Source organism: Vombatus ursinus, unplaced genomic scaffold (assembly GCF_900497805.2).
Source record: "Vombatus ursinus unplaced genomic scaffold, bare-nosed wombat genome assembly UNPS02014778.1, whole genome shotgun sequence".
In the NCBI taxonomy this organism is placed as follows: Eukaryota; Metazoa; Chordata; class Mammalia; order Diprotodontia; family Vombatidae; genus Vombatus; species Vombatus ursinus.
The window spans coordinates 23,620,236-23,644,144 of NW_020954556.1; the positions used below are offsets into that span (position 1 = coordinate 23,620,236).

The 23,909-nt window shown below is 35.7% G+C and overlaps 1 protein-coding gene across 7 annotated transcripts in view; it reads right to left on the minus strand.

Annotated features, from left to right (window-relative positions):
* The window catches only part of MEIS1 (Meis homeobox 1), a 189,723-nt gene that overhangs the window by 10,639 nt on the left and 155,175 nt on the right, over positions 1-23,909 (minus strand). For all 7 annotated transcript variants that reach the window (XM_027865286.1, XM_027865289.1, XM_027865285.1 and 4 more), the window contains exon 9: positions 21,119-21,195. In XM_027865286.1, the coding sequence (XP_027721087.1) occupies positions 21,119-21,195 (77 nt within the window). The remainder of the gene's footprint in view (positions 1-21,118; positions 21,196-23,909) is intronic.

The following is a 23,909-nucleotide window of genomic DNA, read 5'->3' on the forward strand; positions in this document are numbered from 1 at the left end:
AGGAAGGAAGGAAGGAAGGAAGGAAGGAAGGAAGGAAAGGAGGGAAGGAGGGAAGGAGGGAGGAAGAAACAACAAGAAGGCCAATTTTGCTATATTAGAGTATATGTGAAAAGGAATAGTGTCTGAATAATCAATCAATAATTATTAAACACATACTATGTGGCAGGCATCATGCTAGATGCTGTGGATGATAAATATAAAGAATGAAATAATCCCAACACACAATGTATTTATATTCTAAAATGAAAAGAAGGGTAGTTTGGGGCCAGGATTTCAGTGCCAAACAGGGTTTTATGCTGGCTTCCAAAAGCTATTAAAGCTTAAAACTGTACTAAGACTTTGGGGACACCTTTTATTTGATCTTTGAAGTAACAGAGAGCCACTCGTGTTACAGCTTTAATTTTTACCCAGTGCTCATTCAATACCTCTTTAAAAAAATTTCTGTCTTTGATCATATGCATAATTTTCTAATCAAGACCTAGTGATGCAGCTATCTGCATTTGACCTTTGGTTTCTAGTTCACCCTCCCCATTTTGTTGCACTCATATCCAGTGCTTGGATACCTAAGTTTTAAGGGATCAGGGTACTATTTTCATTTACTAAGCAATTAAGAGAATATTACACTTTGGTTACACAGCGAACCACAAGGTACATTTTCCTAGTTTCACGTTCCATGACAGGTGACATTTTTCACAAGGATTTACTCTTCTCATACCTCTTCTTATGACCCTTTGAGGTCCTTCTGGTCCTCCAATGATGATGATAAGATGATGATAAGAGAATCACACTTTCAAAAATTGTGTCTTTATGCTTCCTAAATAAATTCTGTTTTATTGGGTTGTAGATAAAACTTTGTTTCGTTATCATGGTCACCAATAGGCTAAGTTGACTTCTTGACATACTTCCTCCAAACTTCTTTTTGGTTTTTAAAGATACATTTTTATTAGGTGTATCCTACTTTACCAATTCAACTTTGTCTAGGAAAAAAAATTCTCAACATTGCCAGGCTCCAGGTCCTCAGAGGACTTCTTGTTATTCCTTGTTAATTTCACATAAATATGAGAGAGAAAGAGAGAGGTTAGGGGAGAGAATTAGGAGAGAGAGAGAGAGAGAGAGAGAGAGAAAGAGAGAGAGAGAGAAGGAGGGGGTAAATGATGGGGGGGGAGGAGTTCCATAAGTATTGGTGCAATTAAGTCTTGAAAACCCCAACATTTCAATCATTTTGAAACATATCCTAAGATATGTGATGATTCTAGGCTTATGAAACCAAAGAAAACACATTGTTTCCATGCCATGGTAGGAAACATCACTGTTACAAATGTTTTTGGTGTATACCATGTTTCACCCTAGAAAGTATCATTTATGGTTAGTTGTTCTTTATGATGACAGTTACACATATTTACATACATTAATAAAATGTACCTCCATTCTTTAATAAGAATGAAAATAACTTTCTAATAACAAAACTAAGGCCAGTAAAATGATGCATAAATATTAAAATAATATTTCAGAAAGTAATACTATATATGCTTCAGTCAATACTAAAACAAATACAAATATTATACTCTTTAGGGAGTTTTCACTCTTACACCAAATATAAATATTCTCTTCCCCTAAAACGAGAAATAAGCTTCAAAAACTTCTGCTGGAGTTATTAAAAACAACCTTTTTTATTTTAAAGTTAGTTATTAAACTTAATGACCCATAACTGACAGTCATTGGCTCCAAGTTTTCTGCACTCCCTTTCTTTGTGAAATAGGGCTTCAAGACACTCAAGAAAGTTGACTCAATCTCAAGTCAAACCTTATGAAATCATGTTTTTGGCAACATTTCTAGCTTCCTAACAGCCTACAAACTTACAGACAGTTCCAAGACTGTAATACATCACTGACAATGCTGGAGGGAGATTTGGGGGGAGAGAAAGGATACCAGCGGATGGGGGTGTGGCACAACAAAAAGAAGACAGCAGAGAGGGAAAGGGGGAAAGCAGACATGCTCTACTACCCACCCACTTTAGAAACACAGTATTAGAATTCATTCAGATTACAGCAAGCCCATCAATCAGAGATATCAGAAGATTTCCCTTCAAGTTCAGTTTTACTTCTCTGGCGTTAATGGAATCAAGTATTTATCAAATTATCATAGAAGAGTCTGGAGTTCTGTCAGACAATGAAGAAAATTGGTTACATATAAGATGTTCAGTAAAGCAACTGATAACTACTGACACATTTGATGCAGTCATTTTTTTAAATACCTACACTGCTCTGCATTTTGGGTTTTGAAACCTTAACTCTTTGACTATATTATTATATGTATGGTATGCATTCCCTAAAGCTTTACTTGAAAGCAAGGTTTTAAAACATTATTTTACTCTTAAAATCAATGCCTACTAATTAGTATATATATATATATATATACACATTATATATATATATATATATTTCTACATAGGAAATCGAACTAGCTCTTATTTTTGAATAGTGGGGTCCCACCATAACAATGCTTCTCTGCTCTCTCTTGCCACCTCCACTCTGAATCAAAAGTGAGAGTGGCTAAAAAGCAATGAAAAGAAGAGTATACAATAAACATATTTACAATTACAGGATATATTTTATCTTAAAAGCATACCCAAGTAATACTTCTAAATTTAGCAGAAATAATTATATATAGGTTCCATATAAGAAAAAAAACAATGATGTGAAGTGTGACATTGAAGATTTTTTAGCATAATGTATTAATAGTTTGGACGCTGTTAACTGGGTTAATAAAATAATGAATTCTGTTCTTGTGGAAAATATTCTAATAAAATAATAAGATCCAGGGTTTTGTCCTTAGCTCTCTGCTAGTGACTGTCTACATTGTCTCCTTTAGCAACTTCATTTACTTCCATGACTTCAATTACTACCTCTATGTGTATGAGCTCTAAGCCTGTATCACCAACCCCTCTAATTGCCTAATGAAATCTTCACCTGAGTCTCATGGGACCCTCAAACTCAACATGTCCAAAATTGAGGTTATTCCCTTCCCTCTTAAACCTGTTCTATCCTCCGTCTAGCATCACTATTTCTATCAGTGGCACCACCATTCACCCTGTATCTCAATGTCAAATCCATGACATCTTTGATCCTTCCTTTTCCCTCACATCTCATATTCAATCACTTACCAAGTCCTCTTAATTCTACCCATAGAATGCCTTTTACATTCATCCCCACATCCATCTCTATTTCTACCTTCACCACCCTCATTAGTATCCTCATTACCATCCACTTGGACTAGAGTAATAGCCTCCTAAAAGGTCTTCCCATCTCCACTCTCTTTGCCCTCTAATCCATCCTTCTGCTGCTAGAGTAATCTCCATTATCCATGGCTATCTCAATGTATCTACTCCATTCAAACTCTTCAGTGACTCTTTACCGTACACAGAATAACTATTAAAGCCCCTTTCTTTGGCTTTTAAGGCCCTTCAAAGTCCAAAGGCACTCTCCATTACCTCCCTGCATATGCTACATGCTCCAACCAAACAGTTTCATAAATATGGCCAGTGTTTTGTCTCTTGTAGTCTTCTCTCCTCGCCTTCACTCATTGGATTTCTCTCTACCTTTAAAGGTCAATTTAAAGAGATAATATGGCTTAACAGACAGAGCACTAGACTTGGGGTCAGAAAGAGCTAGGTTTGAATCATGCCTCAAGCTCTTATTAGCTATTTGTTGTGGTTGTAGTTGTGGTTAAGTTGTTTCAGTCATGTCCAACTATTTTTGACCCCATTTAGGGTTTTCTTGGCAAAAATACTGGAATGGTTTGTCATTTCCTTCTCCAGGTCATTTTACAGATGAAGAAACTGAGGCAAACAGAGTAAAGTGACTTGCCCAGGGCCACACTGCTAGTAAGTATCTGAGGCTGAATTTGAATTTAGGTCTTTCTGATTCCAGGCTTGGCACTCTATCCACTGCACCACCTGGCTGCCCCTACTTTATTTACTATATGACCCTCCAAATCACTTAACCTCCTTGGGCCTCAGTTTCCTGATCTGAAAAATGAATTTGGATTCAATGGCCTCCAAGGTCCGTTCCAGATTTAAATCTATGATCTTATGATCATATACCACCTTCTCCAAGAAGTTTATACCCCTAGAACTGGAAAAAGATAGGGAAACTGAGACCCAAAGAGCCTGAGTGATTCATCCAAGGTTATACAAATAATGTCAGAGAGGGAATTTGAACTGAGATCCTTTAACTTCCAAGCCAGTATTCCTTCCCCTGCACCACACTGCCTTCTGATCTTCCCTGATCTCCCATATTTATAAAGATCTTCCCCCTTAGAAATAACAGAGCACTTAGTTTTGAATTTCTATAAAAATAACAACAATAGCAATGACTGACATTTACATAGTGCTCTAAGTTTTATGAAATTATATAATAACTGAGATTAATTCTGTTGTTTAATGTACAATCTCATTTGATTCTCAAAATTACCTTGTGAGGTAGTGGAGGCATTATTATTCCCATTTTACAGATGAGAAAATCAAGGTTCAGAGAAGGTAATTGACTTGCCCATGGTGACATAACTAGTAAGTGCCAGAGACAAGATTTGAATCTTAACCTTCCTGACTACAAGTCTAGCACTTTCCACTATACCTATTGTCTTTCCCATTGGCATATCATGTATCATTATATATTGTAATTTTCTACCTACATGCTTTGTCTACTTATTGACTCTCAGCTCCATGAAGGTAAGCATCACATCTTACCTAAATTTGTTATGCACTACATCGATAAAGATTTATTAAGAACCTAATATATGTCAGACCTTAGTATCTAGCACAATGCTCTGAATGTATTAAGGACTTAATAAATGTTTGTTGAAGTGAATAATATTTAATACACATAATAATGCACAGAATAGATGCCTTAATTTTTTAACACAATAGGACAAGATTTTTCTTAAGCAGAACCATTCATTTTTCATAGTTTCTATAGTTTCCTAATAATTACTCCCCCAAAGTCATGAAAGTAGCACTAAGCCAAATATAGGTAACCCCTACTTAAAAGAACTCTTTGATATACATAAAACAAGGCTTCTAATATACAAAATAGGAAGTATGTTCACATAGAAAATGTTCTACAACCAATAAAAGTAAAAAATAGAAGCATGGAAAAGGGCAAGAGACCAGGCTTCTACTATGCTCTATAAAATGTCATATGATACCAGCAGCTCTGAATCTGCTGAAAATGGTTTACCGAATTTTCTTGACTAGGAGGTCTCAGTCTAATTAGACTCTCTCTGATACCCAAAGTCTTTCCTTGCACCATGTGAACCTCTCTCATGCTCAGTGGTTCCCTTAAGTCTACCCTCCATTTTCTCGAAAACTTAGTTTCCCTTGTCCTTTTTATCTGCTTATTTATATGGCAGAGTAGTATTCTGCTACTGATTATCACTATTTGTTAATACCTGCTACCAACTTGCATAACCCAGCCTGAGTCCCTACTATTTTAGGCTCTACATTCTGTAAAATAAATTTATCCCCTGCTTTTCTATATTAAGCCTCAAGAATGATGAAAAATGTTTTCACTATCTAAGTACCCATTCTAGCCTGTATAGAAATTACTGATGAACTTTTAAATTTTGTCTCCAGATTTCATTTTTCAATGTGTAAACAAAGTCTGGATTTATATTCTAAATTTTAAGAGAATGTCTTATGACAAAAAGACAAAGTTGTCCCATCAGGCCTATAGCAAATGTAACTTTCAACAGAAAGATAGAATTTTTAAAAAATGGCTTCTCTGAAGTGTATTAAGTAATTATATGTAAAATGTGCTTAACTGCATGCATTCTACTTAAGAGCTGTTAAGCATGTATGGGTCTTCTTTTTTTGAAACATTTACTTCATTTTTAGATAGTCATATGAGATTAACACAACAGCCAAGGAATTTGATTCTCTTGATCATTATCAATCATCAGTCATCATCATCATCATCACTAGCATTATATAGAGGAAGGGAATAAGCATTTATTAAGAGCCTCCTCTCAGCCAGGCACTGTGCTAAGTCCTTTACAAATATTTCTTCATTTAATCCTCACAATAACTCTTCAAGGTAGGCGCTATGATTATTTCCATTTTATAGTTGAGGAAACTGAAGCAGACAGCGGCTAAGTGACTAGGAAGTGTGTGAGACTGGATTTGAACTCAGGTCTTTCTGACTCCAGAGTGAGAGCTCTTATCTGCTATGCTACCTGGCTGCCTTTAAGGTTTTCAAAGTGCTTTACATATGTTATCTCATTTGATCTTCCAGTTTTGGTCTCATGGTACAATAGAACATGCCTTGAGCTGTGAGGCAGAGTTTTTATTCTAGTCTTTCTACTAATTCAGTGGATCACATAATGACAAGATCATAGATTTAGAATTGGAAGGGGCCTTGAATTTTCCTGAAGCCAGACCCTTCTTTTTGAGATGAGGAAACTGAGGTCCAGAAAGATTAAATGACTTGCCTAGGGTTATACTGTGTGTAAATATCTAAGGCAGAATCTGAACCCAAGTCTTTTTTTCTCCAAGTCCAGTGCTCTCACCTTCCTCATACGTAAAATGAGGAGATCTCTTGGAGATGATGAATAAGGCCCTTTCCAGTTCCTTGGAACTGGATTATGTGGGAGTTCCATAATCAGTGGTAGCCCTTTTAAAGGGCTTGGGTGTGGGATGGAGGTAGAAGAGTCATCAGAGTCATAGAACTGGAAAGGACCTCAAATGCTAGTTTGTCTAATGGACTCTAACCCAAACAAAAAAAAAATCCCTTCTAAAGCATATGTGAAAAGGTATTTAGGCTTTGCTTGAAGACTTTTAAGGAGAAGAAACCCATCACCTTCCAAGGCAGCCCATTTTACTCAACTACTCTACTATTTTTCTCCTTATACCATGTGTAAATCTGAGGTTTGATTCCATTATTCTTAGTTATTTCCTCTGTGACCAACCAGAGCAAATCTAATCCCTTTTCTATATAACCTCAAATTCTTTAAGACAGCTATCATTCTGGTTCAGGTAAGCTTTATCTTCCAGGGTAAACACCCCCAGTTTTTCCAAATGATCATATGGCATACTATCTAGAGTTTTCACCTAGATAGTCTTCTCTGGATTCTGTTCAGTTTATCAATGTCCCTCTCATAATGTGGCACCTAGAGCTGAATGCAGTACTCCAGGTTATGTCTGGTCAGGGTAGAGAATGACATCACTATTACCTTCTCTCCTTCTATACATGTTCTCTTTCTTAATGCAGACTAAAATCAGATCCATCTCCTTAACCTATTAGTTGTTAATCTAGTAGATTCATAATACACTAAACCAAGAAGGAATTTCAGACACCGACAGGTCCAATTCCTTTTCCCTACAGATTGGAGCCCAAGAGAGACAAAATATCAATGTCTTCAAAGTGTACCTGTCCTGTGCCACATAGCTAATAGTGACAGGATCTAGATTTTCATCCAGGTCTCTTGACTCCATGAACAGAGTTTCACAAGCCTAGTCAAAACCTGCTGTCAGAATCACAAGCATGGGATGAGAACTCACTCTTTGACAAAAACTGCTGGGAAAACTGGAAAAGAGTATGACAGAAATTAGGCATAGATCAAAATCTCACATCATATACCAAAATAAAGTAAAAATGGGTTCATGATTTAGATATAAAGGCTGATATTGTAAGCAAACTGGGAGAGCAAGGAATAGCTTACCTATCAGATTTATGGAGAACAGAAGAATTCATGACCAAACAGGAGATAGAGAACATTATGAAAAGCAAAATGGATAACTTTAATTACATTAAATTGAAAAGTTTTTGCACAAACAAATCCAATGCAACCAAGATTAAAAAGAAAACAGAAAATTGGGAAAGATTTTTTACAACCAGTCTCTCTGATAAGGGCCTCATTTCTAAAATATATAGAGAATTAAGTCAAATTTATAAGAATACAAGTTATTCCTCAATTGATAAATGGTCAAAGGATATGAACAGGCAGTTTTCAGATGAAGACATTAAGGCCATCTATAGTCATATGAAAAAATGCTTTAAATCACTAGTGATTAGAGAAATGCAAATCAAAACAACTCTGAGGTACCACATCACACCTATCAGATGCCTAACATGACAAAACAGGAAAATGATAAATGTTGGAGAAGATGTGGGAAAATTGGAACACTAATGCATTGTTGGTGGAGTTGTGAAATGACCCAACCATTTTGGAGAGCAATTTGGAACTATGTCCAAAGAGCTATAAAAATGTGCATACCCTTTGACCCAGCAATAGCACTTCTAGGCTATATCCCAGAGAGATTATACAAATAGGAAAAGGACTCACATATACAAAAATATTTAAAGCAGCTCTTTTTGTGGTGGCAAAGAATGGGAAATTGAGAGAACACCCATCAATTGCGGAATGACTGAACAAGTTGTGGTATATGAATGTCATGGAATACTATTGTGCTATAAGAAATGATGAACAGGCTGACTTCAGAAAAACCTGGAAATACTTGTATGGTCTGATGCTGAATGAAGTGAACAGAACCAGGAGAACATTGTACACAATAACAGCCACGTTGTGTGATGACTAATATTGATAAACTTAACCCTTCTCAGCAATACAAGGATCTAAGGCATCTCCAAAGGCCTCATGAGGGAAAATGCTATCCACAAAGAAGAAAGAACTATGGAGTTTGAATGCAGATCGAAGCATACTATCTGCTATTTTTTTTTCTTCTGTTGTGTTTTGTTTCTTTTTTCTGGTAGTTCCTCCTATTGGTTCTAATTCTTACTTACAATATCACTAATGTGAAAATATGTTTAATAGGAATGTATATGTATAGCCTATATCAGATTGCACTCTGTCTAGGGGAGGAAGGTGGAGAGGGAGGGGGAGAAAAATTTAAAACTCAAAAGCTTATGGAAGTGATTGTTGATAATTCAAAATAAATTAATAAAAAAAAATCACAAGCACATCTGTCTTCTACCTTTCCCTTTCAAGTAAAGGCCTCTGAGTCTATCCAGTCAGAAATATAGCTTCCCTGACTAAATAATAATTGTTCCCATTTTTATAATCCTTCAAAGTTTACAAAGCAACAACCCTATGAGATAGGCAGCTTGAGTATGATTGTCCTTATTTTACAGGTAAGAAAACTGATGTTTGCCAAGTTCTGCCTAAAATCATAGAGCTAGCATCTGATGAACTAGGATGCAAGCCTAGCTTGTCTGATTCCAAGCTTCTTCTGCCAAAACTCCTTGCCTCTCAGTTAAACTCAACCTAGCCAGGAAAGAGAGATTCTATCTATTTTGGCCAACTGAGATAAAGCTCCTCAGACTACTCAACTTCAATCTGTTGTCTCTCTATTTTGCCATGGTTATTTTCTTTTAAAAAATCATTTGCCATGCCTTCTCTCCACACATTCTTTTTCCTCTCAAAGCATAAGAATGTTCTGCCTCTTCCTTTTCAAAGTATTACAGGATTAAAGAGCTGGAAGTGTCCATTAGATTCATCTAGTTCAAAAATTGACCAAGAATTCACTCTACCCAGCCTCCCCCCAAAGTGGTCATTCAGCCATTTATTGTTCAAGACCTCTGAAATCCAGAGTGCAGACATCTGACTATGCTTCCAGTGAGGGGGTACCTACTGGCTCCATTTGTGAATAACTTGATTCATCATTCTTCAGTACTTTAATTAGTAGCTGACAGTAGAAAAACAAAATATCAGGAATTAAGAGGGTATGGCAAAAATGGGAAATGTTGATTTGATTAGTTCCTTATGCTAACTATTTATTCCCTAGAAGACAATTTCCCAAGCCAGTTTGGCTGTGGGCTACTTTAGGGCTGAATACATTGAAAATTCATAAATATGGGTAGGATTTCCTGGAAGTAGAAGCATCCGGAAGAGGGGTAGGCCAGGTACGTTTTGAAGCAAAATAGAATAAATTTAACCTACTTCCCTCCTGAAAATTACCCACATGTATAATAAGCATTTTTGATAGGACCAAAAACATCACTTTTACTTAAGAAGCCTCTGGCCTCATGGGCTTGTTGATTTGTAAACAATAGTTACTTAGCCGGTACATGGGAAGGTTTTTTTTTCTTCCCAAAATTAAATCAAAGCCCTGGACTTAGATTTAGGATTATATTAAAATTCTAACCTTGCCAATTAGCTGTGTGATCTTGGGAAATTCACTTAACCTCTCTGGGCTTCAATTTCCCTATCTGAGAAATGAGAAGTTTAGACTACATATTCCCTAAGGGCCTCTCCTAGATCTACAGCCTGAGAACTCCTATTTAATACTACATATTCCTCACTTCTTTAGAGCTACAGGTTTCTATATTTATTCTCAGGGGGCCCAGTGTCTACCTTTCTGCAAGGCCATTCCCTCAAGTTCAGCCAAGATAGTACCTTTTTGACTCAAGTCCTTGTCTTGTCTTGAAGACAAGACAGAGGTCTTGAACAATAAATGACTGAATGACCACTTTGGGGGGAGGCTGCGTAGAGGGAATTCTTGGCCAATTTTTGGACTAGACCTGTGTCTCACAGCAGACCAACATCTTTATTTCTTGGCTAAGTCCCACTTAGCTGACACATATGGCAACCTGATATCCCTACTACCTTGTGCAGTAACCAAAGATGAAAGGTCTGTCCCTTATATTAGAAACATTGCTCTGCTATCCTTCACCTCAACTAGATTCACTTCCCAATTTGCATCATCCCTTCCTCAGACCCCGGGAAAAGAGAACCATCTGGTTCCTCCTATCTCTGTATAATTATTACTAATATCAGATTATTTCAAGGACCCTTAAGTTATATTCCTCCAAGCACCTCGGTTCTATCACCTCGGAGATAACTATTTAAGTAATACTTTTTATTTCTAAAGGTAGAATGGGATATGAACAGGCTATCCAAATAGCTATAGGTTTCAATAGAAACCTATGCAAAATGTACAGTGATATACAACTTGCCATTTTTATAGTTGATATTCTATTAATGAAGGCAAGTTGTTATAATAGCCTGACTCCTCCCTTTACATTTCAAAATAACGTATAGGATCATACCTAGAGCTGGAAGGGACCTCAGAGGACATCCAGTCCTCCCCACCACTCCCCCCTCACATTTTATAGATGAAGAATTTGAGGTCTAGGAAGGTCAAGTGATTGGCCCAAGAACATAAAGTAAAAAAGAGAAATGGGATTTGAACTCAAGCTCAGACTCCAGAGACAGCACCCTTTCCATTGAACCATGCTGTTATCATTTTCTTTTCCTAGTGAACATGACATACAAGCAGTGTTTAGCAATGGAAATACATCTCCTCTGTTCTCTGAGAGGATGTGGTCTTTTCAGCTTCTCTTTAAATATATCTCCATCCTATCATTCTTAATACACAGGCCAGGGTGCATTCCTTGTCCCCTTTTCTAGACCCCTGGCTATTTCCTCATTCCCTCTTCTCTTTTGTATAGGACTTAACTTTTGTTGTGATAACTCTTATGTCAATAATGACCCAAGAAATGGATAAAACAGATGTGGCATTAGGGAAGTAGGCAATGTACTCTGTCCAGCAGCTCATTTCCCAGGGCCTAACAGACAGCTGCCCTGTAACAACCAACTACCACTCATTAGTCTATTCTATATTTGAACCAATGTTCTTGAATAGAATGTGTTTGAATATAAGCAATTTGTTTCCTTTCAAAGGAGATTTCAAAATTTTCATTCAATGTGATTTTAATTCTCAAGGAATATTATTTTTAGAAACTACTGATTTTTAAAAATCAATATTAAGCCTAATCCCACTTTTGAAAAGAGATTAAAATCACTCTAGGGCTATTAGAATTAATAGGGTCAGTAATTTCTTAGATAATCCTGAAGCAAAAGCCATAGGAAAGTAAACAGTTGTCCCTTTCATCATTCATAGAATCTCATAGTTTTAGATTGTCATTCTCTTAATAACCTTCAGTTAAGAAGACGGAGACTATAGAAGGAAAACAAAACCTGACTATTGATAGAATGAATAAAGAAAAGGTTTTGTTTTCTTCCTTATTACTTCAGGTATTTCTTATTATATCAGGAGTATGATGGATTTTAAAGACTGGTCAGACTTCTGGGTCATACAAATATGCACACAACACTCAAAAGATGGAAATAATATTTGAGGCAAATAACATGATAAGATCTCAGCTGTTGTGCCTAACCCTGGAGTGGGACATTGCTCTGTTCGTATGGCATTATTTCAGACTGCCTCATTTTAAAACTAAGGTGCTAGCATTTTTAAAAAAGCTCTCATTCCACCTTCTTAAAAAAATCCTAAATTGCTCCAGAAAGCCAAAGCTCATTTAAACTGGAGTATCCTGGGCTAGAGCCAGCAGAGCCCTGGCCCTCACAGACACTTCCTTCCCCTATGCCTCTGGCTCCGTTTCATTTTTGAGAAGAGAAAATTGTTTTATCCAACAAGGAGGCAACATTTGCCCCATTTTTAATATTTCACTCTGACTTTTTAACCACTCAAAAATGCAGTTTGTTTTATGTAGGCGCAGCCTGAAGCAAGTTTATGATGGAAGTGAGAGAGAGGGTCTCTGAGGGCATGGTTTTCAGCTTGTTGGTGCTTTGGTTCTTAATGGTTAATCACTATACACCAGCCCCAGCAACTGTTGACACAAAATAGGTGGAGATCAGGTCTGTGCAAGCAGAAAATACCAGAAAGGCAAACTATATGTAAACATACTTCAGACAGATTTGACAAGAATAGACCTAAACCTGACTTGCTAAGAAACAGTGAATTCCCCTTTCTGCTAGGGCTGTTTCCCCTAAGACAAATTTCTTTTCAAAAGAAAAATAGTAACATTTTCATACTGAAATGTGTTTATAAAAGGCAACTGAGCTGTTTGTCCCTTTGATTCACATGGTGTGAGCCTAGAATCTGCTCCTACATGCAGAACCTATGTAACGTCATCAAGCCCTTCCGTCAACTTGGGGTTGAGCCAATTTTTTTTAAATGAAACTTAAAAAGTAAATTTTCTGACCCATAAAACTTATGCAAAGGAGCAAATGTATAACATTTAAAGAGTCTTCTAATCTTCTCTGACACCTGACAACCCATTAGTTATAGATTATTAATGCATTGATGAAAAAAGTTTGTCAGGTACAAAATTACTGTAGAAAAAAATTGAATGCCTGAGGAAAAAACAAATTTTGCTACACAATAACTTTGGAAATACCAAGCCCATTATCTGTCATGATCTTCTCACAGAGACATCTAGCAGACTGCTAAAAGAGCAACTGATTTATGTTTATTAACAAGTTTAAAATGATATAACATGTTTTTTCATGTCTTGTGATATTTAATTTTATACAGCCTATGTTCAACAGTCAACGATTTGCTTATTTGAAATGTAGAAAAATATCTTTTAAATTGATTTTCCTGTTGGCCTTCTAGCATCTAAGGAGGTGATTGTTTTACTTCTGGGCAATCTAGATTAAATTCTGTCACCAGAGGTAGCTAGGTGGTAGAGAACTCGAATCAGACTCAGAAGACCCAAGTTCAAATCCGACTTCAGATACTTACTACTGTGGGTAAGACACTGAACCACCATCTACCTAAGTTTGCTCTTCTGTAAAATGAAACTAATAATAGCACTTACCTCTCGAAATTGTTGTGAGGTTAAAATGAAATATCTGCAAAATGCTTTGCAAACCTTAAAGTACCATACTAATGTGAGCTATTATGAATGTCAGGTATCACCAAACTTCATTCTAATGATTTTATTTGCCATTTTTCCTCCTCCTTGTAGTTATTTTCCTCTTTCCCCAAATTTTATAAAAACAGAGGATTGGGACTTAGAGAGGACCTTAGAGATCTTCCCATTTTACAGGTTAGGAATTGGAAACAATGTAAGTGATTTACCCCCATCACAAAGTTAACAACATAGTCAAGACTATAACTCAGGTCTCTTTGCTCCCCACCCATTGTACTTTTCATTAGGTGCCACAGCTCCTCCCTATAGGCTGTTTTTGAATTATATATTTGCCTGGCAATCTGAAAGAAACTTTGTTACTAAGGCCTTAGAAGGGGCTATCCTCAACCCTAATTTATCTCTTCCTTCTTGAAATATGATGGCTGTCTTCACTAACACTTGTAATATTTTCCTCAGCAAATATAGTCAAATTAGCTAACAGAATGAAAATAAAGGGAAGAGATTGAACATTTGTAATTAGGAAGACTGAGATGATATGTTCCAAATAACCAATATAATGACTAGTGAGTTACAAGAGACAGTTGCTGACCTATACTCTTAAGAGCATATCACACCACATAGTCCATTGACTTTCACCTTGACATAAGTGGGATCACGCTTATTTCTGACATAACGTGACACAGAGTGAATCAGTCTCCCAACTAATTCAAGCCAATCTCTCTCTCTTGGGTCCCTGCTGACACTGGGGATCCTTGATGCATGAATGTGCTCTAATGATTTCTGAAGGGGCTCTAATAATTGAACAAGCTCCTTTTGCCCATCGAGAAGTCTGTGGTCTTGGGCTGTCCTCACTAGAAGTTCTAGAAGGCAGCAGAGATAACTCAGCTGAAGATAAGAAGCAGTTAGATGATGCTGTAGACAAACAAATCAGTTTCTTATGTCTCAAACCTTTCCTCTCCACTTAGAAAGTAAGGCCCTAGGGACAAAAAGGACAGTAATTCTCCATCTCCCATGGTTCAGGAACACCATCTTTGGATGAAGGGTCTTCAAGTGCTTCAGAGTATTAATGAAGTGATCTGCACAGCAGAGAAAAGCCCCTGTGTAAACTTGTGATGTAAAAATAGACAACTTAGTACACTTTAACTGGCGCTGAAACCATTTTCAAAGAGGATTGCTTTACTGGAAATTTAAAAATCTGCAGACAAAGGAAGTGTCTTATGATGAACTCCTAAGATTCTCTGACATGACAATACCTGATGGTTTCTAAATTCACAGCTCTTCTCCCTGCGAGCTATTTGCTCAGCTTTTCTAATAATACCTTGGTTTCTGGCAGCTCTCCAGGACTGTCTCAGGCAATATGCAAGCTAAACATTTTTTGACTGATTTCAATATTTTTTTATGAGTAACTAGACAGCATTTTATCTAGTGAGCATTACTGATTGCTGTAATCTAAGCACAGAGCAAGAGACTGTAAACATAATGTTATTATTACAATTGACATTCAAGGTGAAAGGCATAACAATTAGCTAAGACTCCATGGGAAAAAATTAAATAAAATGTGTTTGGGGCTTTTTGTCTCTATTTTCTTCTTTTTTAAAAAATATTGCACCTGTCCATGGTTCAGTTAGAAAAACCTAACTCAAATTTAGGTTGCAGAATTTCTTAAGCATGCAAAACCTAGGATCACATGCTTAACAAAAATACTTTTTGTGCACTTGCTCTATCCCTGGATAATTCCCAGATAAGGAAGGTTTACTAGACCTCACTTTCATTTTCTTGTTGAATAACAAACATATTACACAGCACTTCTTACGTAGCACACCTTTTTCTACATGCTTTCCTTGCTTTCCTGTCATGTGTCTGCTTAACTTTATTGACAAAACAATCTATGCTTAATGTTTAAACAGCATCTGTAAATGTATTATTAAATTATAGTGGTAAGAAAAAGCAGAACAATTCTGTGGAACCTCATGACCCCTGATTGATTTTTGGATCACAGAAGTTGAAGGGATAATTTGTGAATGTTTTAACATTTACAACTAAACAGGCACCTACAGTTACTGGATCTCTGATGACTTATAAAAGTATTTCATAGATTATTGCAATGATTCAAAGAGAAATCTGACCTTTACTAGTATGAGCTGTTTACAATAATAAAACAGATCCTATTTTCTTAAAACAAACTCACATTCTACCTGCCAGTAGTAGTATAAAACTGCTAAAGATAACATACTTTTAACTGGTAATAAATGCTAAGCAATACCTGAATGCTCCGCAGTTTTGAAGGCAGTAAATGAAGGAAGGAACTTAGGAAATCTGGTATGAGCTCTAAATCTGAACTGTACCAGAGTACAAGTTCCCATACAATGACACCTCAGATGTTAAGATGCTTGGTGGAATTTTATATACATATTGATAGAGAGTGATTTTCTCTCCACACACAGATTGTATTTCATATGTGATAGACTTTTACACATAAAATCCACATTGCCTACTCAGAGCATAAAGAAATAATCTTTTAATATCATTTCCTTAATGGCAGAGGGTTTGGCTGAGGAAGTAGTAAACAAGGAAACTGTCAAGATTATTCAATAAACTTTGGACTAGATCTCTGCTGAGTTAATAAGTGATTGTATCTCACCTGCTGAATGGTTCAATCAAAGAGCCCAACTTTTTATCACAAGAAAAGGAGCCTTTATCTTCTACTCTCTTCCTTGAATTTTCCTATCTATGACATTTGGTGCAAGTATGTGTGCATGTGTATATTGTGTGTGGTGTGTGTGTAACATATACATAAATGTTACATATGTGTGTGGCACTGGTACAATATAAATACACAATATATATGTATATATGCACATATTCATAATAAATATATACACACACTCGTTTGAGTTTATTGTTTAGTCATTTCTGACTCTTCATGACCCCTTTAGGAATTTCTTGGCAAAGATACTGGAGTGATTTACCATTTTCTTCTCCAGTTCATTTTACAGATAAAGAAACTGAAACAAATAGGGTGAAGTGACTTTCCTAGGGTCACATTGCTGGTAAATGTCTGAGGCCAGATTTGAACTCAGGAAGATATGTCTCCCTGATTTCAAGCCTGGCACTCTATCCACTGCATCATCCAGCTGCCTGCCCTCTCCCCACATATACATACAGTTATAAATGTGTATGTGGTATTTCATTTCACTGTTCTACACTCAAGGTTTAAATTTTAAAAGGTGCCATTGGCCAGTGTAGGACGACTAGAGATCCAGTATCTTCTCTCCTTTCCTTTTAACATTCAGCTTAAACAGTTCTGAGGGGTTTGAAAGCAGTACTCAATCATTCTAAAATCACATTTGATTTAAATTAAAATGATAAAAAGATAAATATCTTAATGAATAAAGCAAACTTCTAGCTTAATATTTAATAACCTTTCTCTACTTATACAATAGAATTGTGTACCACTTAAAAAAAAAGACAAAAGGCAAAAAAAACCCAGCTATCATTGATCATCTTTTGATTGATTACCACACGATGAAAGGAGGGAGTTTGGGGAAAGGTGAAGCATATATATAGATACAGATATGCAGATATAGATATCTATGTGTTTTTATATATATATATGTATATGTATATGAGTATGTATAGATAAGTTTTATCTATAGCTATACAATACATATATACACACATAAACACATATTGATATCTATATCTATATATGCATATGTGTACACACACATACACATGCACTATCTTTAGGCCATAACTTTCTATTTAAAAAAAAAAAAGTTTTTCATGATAGTAAGCCCAGGCCTAAAGTCACAGGCAAAGGAAAAAACTTAATTAAATATTATATACTTGCAATAAAAATAAAACATTTTGATCTGACATTATCTGAATAACTGCCTCAGTTCTTATATAATTTCCTGGTATATACATGGGCCAATTTTTTTGGTAAATTTTTACAATCTATCAATTAATACCCCAAATTATAGTAACAATTACCGATGAACCTTTTTGGGGTTTGTTTACTTTCCTCTTTGACTGGTGTTCTAGGCAGAAACAATATTTAGCTTGTAACATTATTTCACTTTTACTCCACATTTTCTTTTATACTTGGAAATGTCTCATTGCTTTTTATTGAACATCCATTCTCTTCAGCCCAAGAACAACTATTAACCAAGAGAAGAAAAACAAGATTTTGAGTTCTAAGAGCTCATATTTCAACTGTACTTTAAGGTATACAATGCACTTTCCTCCTAACAACTCTATGAGGTCGGTATTGCAATTATTATTATCCCTATTTAATAGAGGAGAAAACTGAGATTTCGAGAGATGAGTAATTTTTCATGATCATCTATATAGTTTTAAATGTTTGGATCCAGAATTTTAACCCATCTCAGCAAGATAAATTTGCAAGAACTTAAGAGTAGGTCCTACAATAAAACTAGAGGAAGACCAAAAGAAAGAGAATATTTTTTCAGTTCTAAAATTAACATATTTCTATGTTAGAAACTCCAAATTTCAATACTGGACTAATGATCTAACATGCATTTATATTTTTCTTGTACATTATATGTATTCCCATATGCTTTGTTGCTGCCAATAATTTGGGACTGATCTGTACCCAGTACTAAAAAAAAAAAGAAAAGAAAAGAAAAAAAAAGCACATTCTGTGTTAAGAAGTTTCACGGAATCTAAAGGGGAAGACCAAAAGAAATTTAGAAAGTTGTTGCAGAGTAACATAATGATAAATTGACCAAAAAAAAAATTAACTACTGTAAAATTGATGGGTTTTTTTTTTTTCAGAAAGAAGCAACTTAGGTTCTCTTTAGATAAGTATTCTATCCATGACCAAGTTTTTAAAATGCCAGAAACCCTTTACATTCTCCTCTATCATCAAGGGAAAACAAAAAAACTTTTCAGTGGTTATTTTCCTTTTTAGTTTGTGAATGTGATATAATTACAGATTCTATTATACCATCGGTCTCCTTAATAGCCTTTCTGGATATTCTCATTTTCAGATCATGGAGCTTTTAAAACCAAAACCAAACACTGGAATGTCATTTTTTTTCCAAAAAATATTCCTGTTCTACTAGGCAAATTCAAATGATTTAGAGAAAATTCCACAAACAATGGAGTTACATTTGAAACAACTGTCCAATTCAGGACAACGACATACAAACAAGCCAAACTTACATGTCTTTTCTACATATATCATAGTTACATAGACAAAGCAGTAATAATAGTAAGATACCAAATTCATTTTCTTAAAGTGAAACCAAAATATTTTGTCACGTGCTTAAAGTAATATGTTTAAAAGTTGAGATCATAGTGAAATTGACAGCATAACTTACTGTACTTTAAAACTCATTTCAAAATTCTTGTTTTTTAAACAATCAATGACTTTTGGAAATCATATGAGTACTTTTGTCTATACCTCCTTTTCCAATGATAGCATTAGAAACAAATATAAATTAAGCAGCTTTTCCTCTAGATTCCTGATTCTTAACTTGATCTGAGAAATAAAGAAAAAAACAAAACAAAACAAAACAAAGTACCCTCTTGCAGCATTTCTATAGAGTTCAGGAAAATGGCACTGGTAACTTTCTCAGATTTACTAAAAACCTAGCCTGTTCCTTCATCTACAGGAAATGTCTCATAAGGTTATTATTGCTCATGAAAACCTGCTTACAAGAGAACTGTTTCACTGGTAGCTAAGTTTATAGACCGAGTTTGCTAGCAACCATAAGGAGGAGAGGAGATGATGGTATGTGCCAACACATCACCTGAATGAGAGAGTACACTTTGTCTTTCTCATTAACGGAGTTACTATACTCTCTTTCCCCTTAATCTTGGAGCATTTCTCAGGGGGCATTTTAAGTTCATATGACTCCTATATGGTATAAAAGTACCCTGCAGTCAGCTTAAATTGGAAGAATATGCAAATGTAGAAGCTGACCTAGAAAACACGTCCACCCCAAATACATTTTAAAAGATGAGTCAAAATCTGTGACTGTAAAGCTGCTTAAAAAAATAAGATGCCATAGTAACTTAAAACACACACACACACACACACACACACACACACCCCAGCGTGATGCCTACTAACATGTTTAGATACTTACTACACCCAGCATTCTGTTCCCTATCCACTAACTAAAAGGGATGAAAAAAAGGGATCTCCCAAGGCTGCTGTAAGGTCACAGAAATTGATAACCCTTACAAGCAATGCTTGTGTGAGTCTGTCTGTGTCTCCCAGATAGGGCACTTTATAAATTAATCCTCCAAAGGCAAATATATTGTAAGTAGCTCGTTATCTCCAAAGTACTAAATTGAAGAATACATGGGATTATATTGACAGAAATTACATTTTCTGTAATGGGGTTTAATATATCTGAAATCTCTCCCATAGGCTCCTAGTCTCTAACAGAGAAGGGTTTGTTAATGTAGGTGCATTGGACATCTAGAACAAATTTATTCACTAAAATGGATTAGGCCATGTAATCAGTGATTCAGCAATATTAATCTCTGACACTTATTGAATGAGAAAAAAATACTTCTATCTTCAAATTGGAATTCCATGGGATACTTTCCCCTCATTGGGCTTTCAGCCTTTTCTGGATCTTATTTCAAAATAGAAAAGATTTCTCAATCATACAAACTAATCTAAAATATTAATACAATTAACTAGTTACACTTATTTTACAAGGTATTCATTTTCTACACCTTTCAAAGAGATGCTCTGAGTTACAATATAAAACTTTGCTTTCAATGCAGTCAGAAAAGACAATAAATCACACTTTTTCAAAGCCTAGTTGCCTCACTGGTATACAATGTCAGTATGATGTTGGCTAGTATTCAGTACTTAATCTTGGCTTTCAAAAATTCAGAACTTAAACATTAACTTAGGAGTCAGACTACACACCCCTCAGGGGGATCAGGTTTTGAATAGCCTTCTTCAAATATAAACATTAAGAATTTCTTCCTTCCAATATGTTGGTTGTATGGAGGAGAAAAGTTTCCTTGATTGATAATAAGAGGATCTCGATGCTGTTAATGCATTAATGAAAACTTGACATAAGAGAAAATGATCTTGGGGGTTTTCTAGTAAACCCAGGTTTCAATATTTCTTGAATTGCTGATTGTTCCGAGGGGGAAAAGTTATCTTAATATCTTTCTGGATAAGCCCGTATAGTTCCTGCTTTAAAATGTAACTATTTAAAAAAAAAGAGTAAATACATTGTACTTTCCACACTTGTATTAAAATTCCTCAGTGCCTTCTGTCAATGAATACAGACCATTTTCACCTTTGCATCAACAAGCCACTAGGGAAAGCTGCAATGACTGGGTGTGTCTCCTTAATGCAAAACATTAGCTGCAGGTTGCCAGAGGCTCGAATACTGATTATATGGAAACGTCAAATTACTTACCAATTGTTCACTTGAAGTATAGTGAGGCCTGTGTCTTGTGCCAGCTGCTTTTTCTGTTCTTCAGAAGGGTAAGGATGCTGAAAGACAACAAAAATATATGTGTGTATCAGACAATATTTAGGCCATTTTGTCAATAACCCAAGTGCCTACTGAAGTCTGTAATTAAAGGTGAAAATGCTGAGGTGTGTCACTCTTATTAATGGAATACTACATCATCTAATTAATGGCAGTAAAAGACAAGCCAATTACAAAGATTACTGAAGTGTATAAATAGCTACTTAGGATACTTGCAATACCTTGATACTGAGTTTATCCTTAATGAGTTTATTTGTTGCAATTCAAAGTTTAGTACAGTATTTTTCATATGCACATGAATAAAAGTTAGGATCTAGTGATTTGTCTTGCTTTGCTTTGTATTAGAATGGTAGGAATTCAAATCAATTTTGGCACACAAATCTCCCAGTTATTTAGGAAAGTGGAAGAAACCTTAAAGATCATCAAATCCAGCTCCTTCATTTTATAGATAAAAAAACTGAGGCCCACAGAAGTTAATTAACAATGAGGCCAGTACTTCTTATAATGTACTACACTGCTACACATAAATGTCCAGAATTAGAATAACTACCTTTTAAAAATCACCAATAATTTCACTGTGTTCAGTATTCCACAATAAACTTCAATCAAAATATATATCCTTTGCTTCAATAAGTGCTAGAATCTTCAGCATAACTCAAAATAGTGTAAAAAGGCTCTTGTCAATTTGCATAAGAATAAACAGCAAAGCCTTCTTATGTGACTCAAAATAATACATAGGTGTAAGTGAAAAATGAACACCAAACAAACAAGTTACAAGATCAGAAAAGGCTAAGTTTAAATCTACATTTTCATAGGATAAGTAACCCAAACAAATTATAACACAATCATACACATTAATAATACACACATCATAATCGTAAGTCCTATGTTTGAGATGGAAAGGGTGGCAATAGTCAGAAGTAGTTGTTGTTGTTCAATTTTATCCTATTCTTTGTGATCTCATTTGGGGTTTTCTTGGCAAAGATACTGGAGTGGTTTGCCATTTCCTTTTCCAGCTTATTTTATAGATGAGGAAATTGAGATAAACAGGGTTAAGGGACTTGCCCAGGATCACATAGCTAGTAAATGTCTGAGGCTGGATTTGAACTCAGGAAGATGAGTCGTCCTAACTCCGGGCCTAGTGTTCTCTCTAGTTAGCCACCTAGCTTCCCTTTATTAAGAATGCATACATTATAATCATAAGTCCTATGATTGAGACGAAAAGGGTGACAACAGTCCCAAGACATGGGTTCAAATGAAAGCCTGTCATTTACTGATGACTATAGCCTCAGTTAAATAATTTTAGAGCCTGGGTAGATGAGGGATTTCTTAACCTGGAGTATGTGAACTTGTTTTGTAAAAAAATATTTTTATAAGAGTATTTCAATACATTTGGTTTCTTTTGTAATCCTATTTACTTTACTTCATGCATTTAAAAATATTACTCTGACAAAGTCTCCATGGGCTCCACCAGACTGCCAAAGGGGCATGGAAGTGGTTAAGAAGCCAGGGTCTAGATGATTTCTTGAAGTCACTCCCAATTCTAAAAATGCCCGATTCTGAAATCTACATCTGAAGTAAAAAGAGGATCCTGAAAATATAATCTCTTTCTCTGACACCATTCTATTAAAAGAAAATTAATAGGAACATCGTATCCCAGTGAATTTTAGAGGTTAAAAATGTTCATTAATTGTAAGTAATGCAACAAAACATTGAATTTAACTGCCTGTATCACCTAAACCAAATTCTGGTCCACCAGAAGGTTAATTAGCATAGCTTTAAATGTCTGATGAGATGTGACTTTAAAAAATCATGTTAATGACCACTTCTATGCTCCTATATGTAATTGTAAGCATGCCCTATAGGTGGACACATGGGGATTATTGTAAAAGGGAAGGTGAGTATGAGAAGGAAAGATGATGTCTCAATTATTTCCATAAATATAATTATCTTTGGTTTTGGCATGTAATCAATAAACACACAGTTACAATAAGGGTGTACATTTGTAGAATGTGGTGCCTTTCTTTAAAGAGCCCCAAGTATTTTATAGATGAGATTTTAATTAGTTTTCAAAGTATCCCTTCCAAAGAAGCAGAAAGAATGTATTGTCACTCCCATTTCATAGATGGGAAAACTGATCACGTAAAGAGATCTGTCCAGCATAATTTCTGTATTAGTGATTGAGTCCCTGATCTCCATCTAACTCTATAAGAGTGAATAGCAAACTCACTTAGTACATAATCTACATTAGCCCGTATTGCCATGGACTAGAACTTACCCTCTGTTGAAAAGTAGAAATGAAGACCATCACGAAAGACTGTCAAGGACAGGTAGTGTACAAGTCAATTATGCTATACTGTGTTACTGATGAGTTGTTTTTCAGTTGTGTCTGACTCTTTGTGACCCCATTTGGGGTTTTCTTGGCAAAGTTACCAGAGTAGTTTAATGTTTTCTTCTCCAGCACATTTGATAGATGAGGAAACTGAGGCATACAGGGTTAAGTGACTTGCCCAGGGTCACACAGCCAGTAAGTGTCTGAGGGTAGATTTGACCTCAGTAAGATGAGTCTTCCTGACCCCAGGCCTGATACTCTCTCCACTGTGCCACTATGCTATACTGTGCCATATCTTCAAAACTCTACCACAACAAGAAATTTCCATGAAACTTTTTCAAAGATAACAGAATTGGTAAACCTCACAGTGCACTGAGGTAGCAA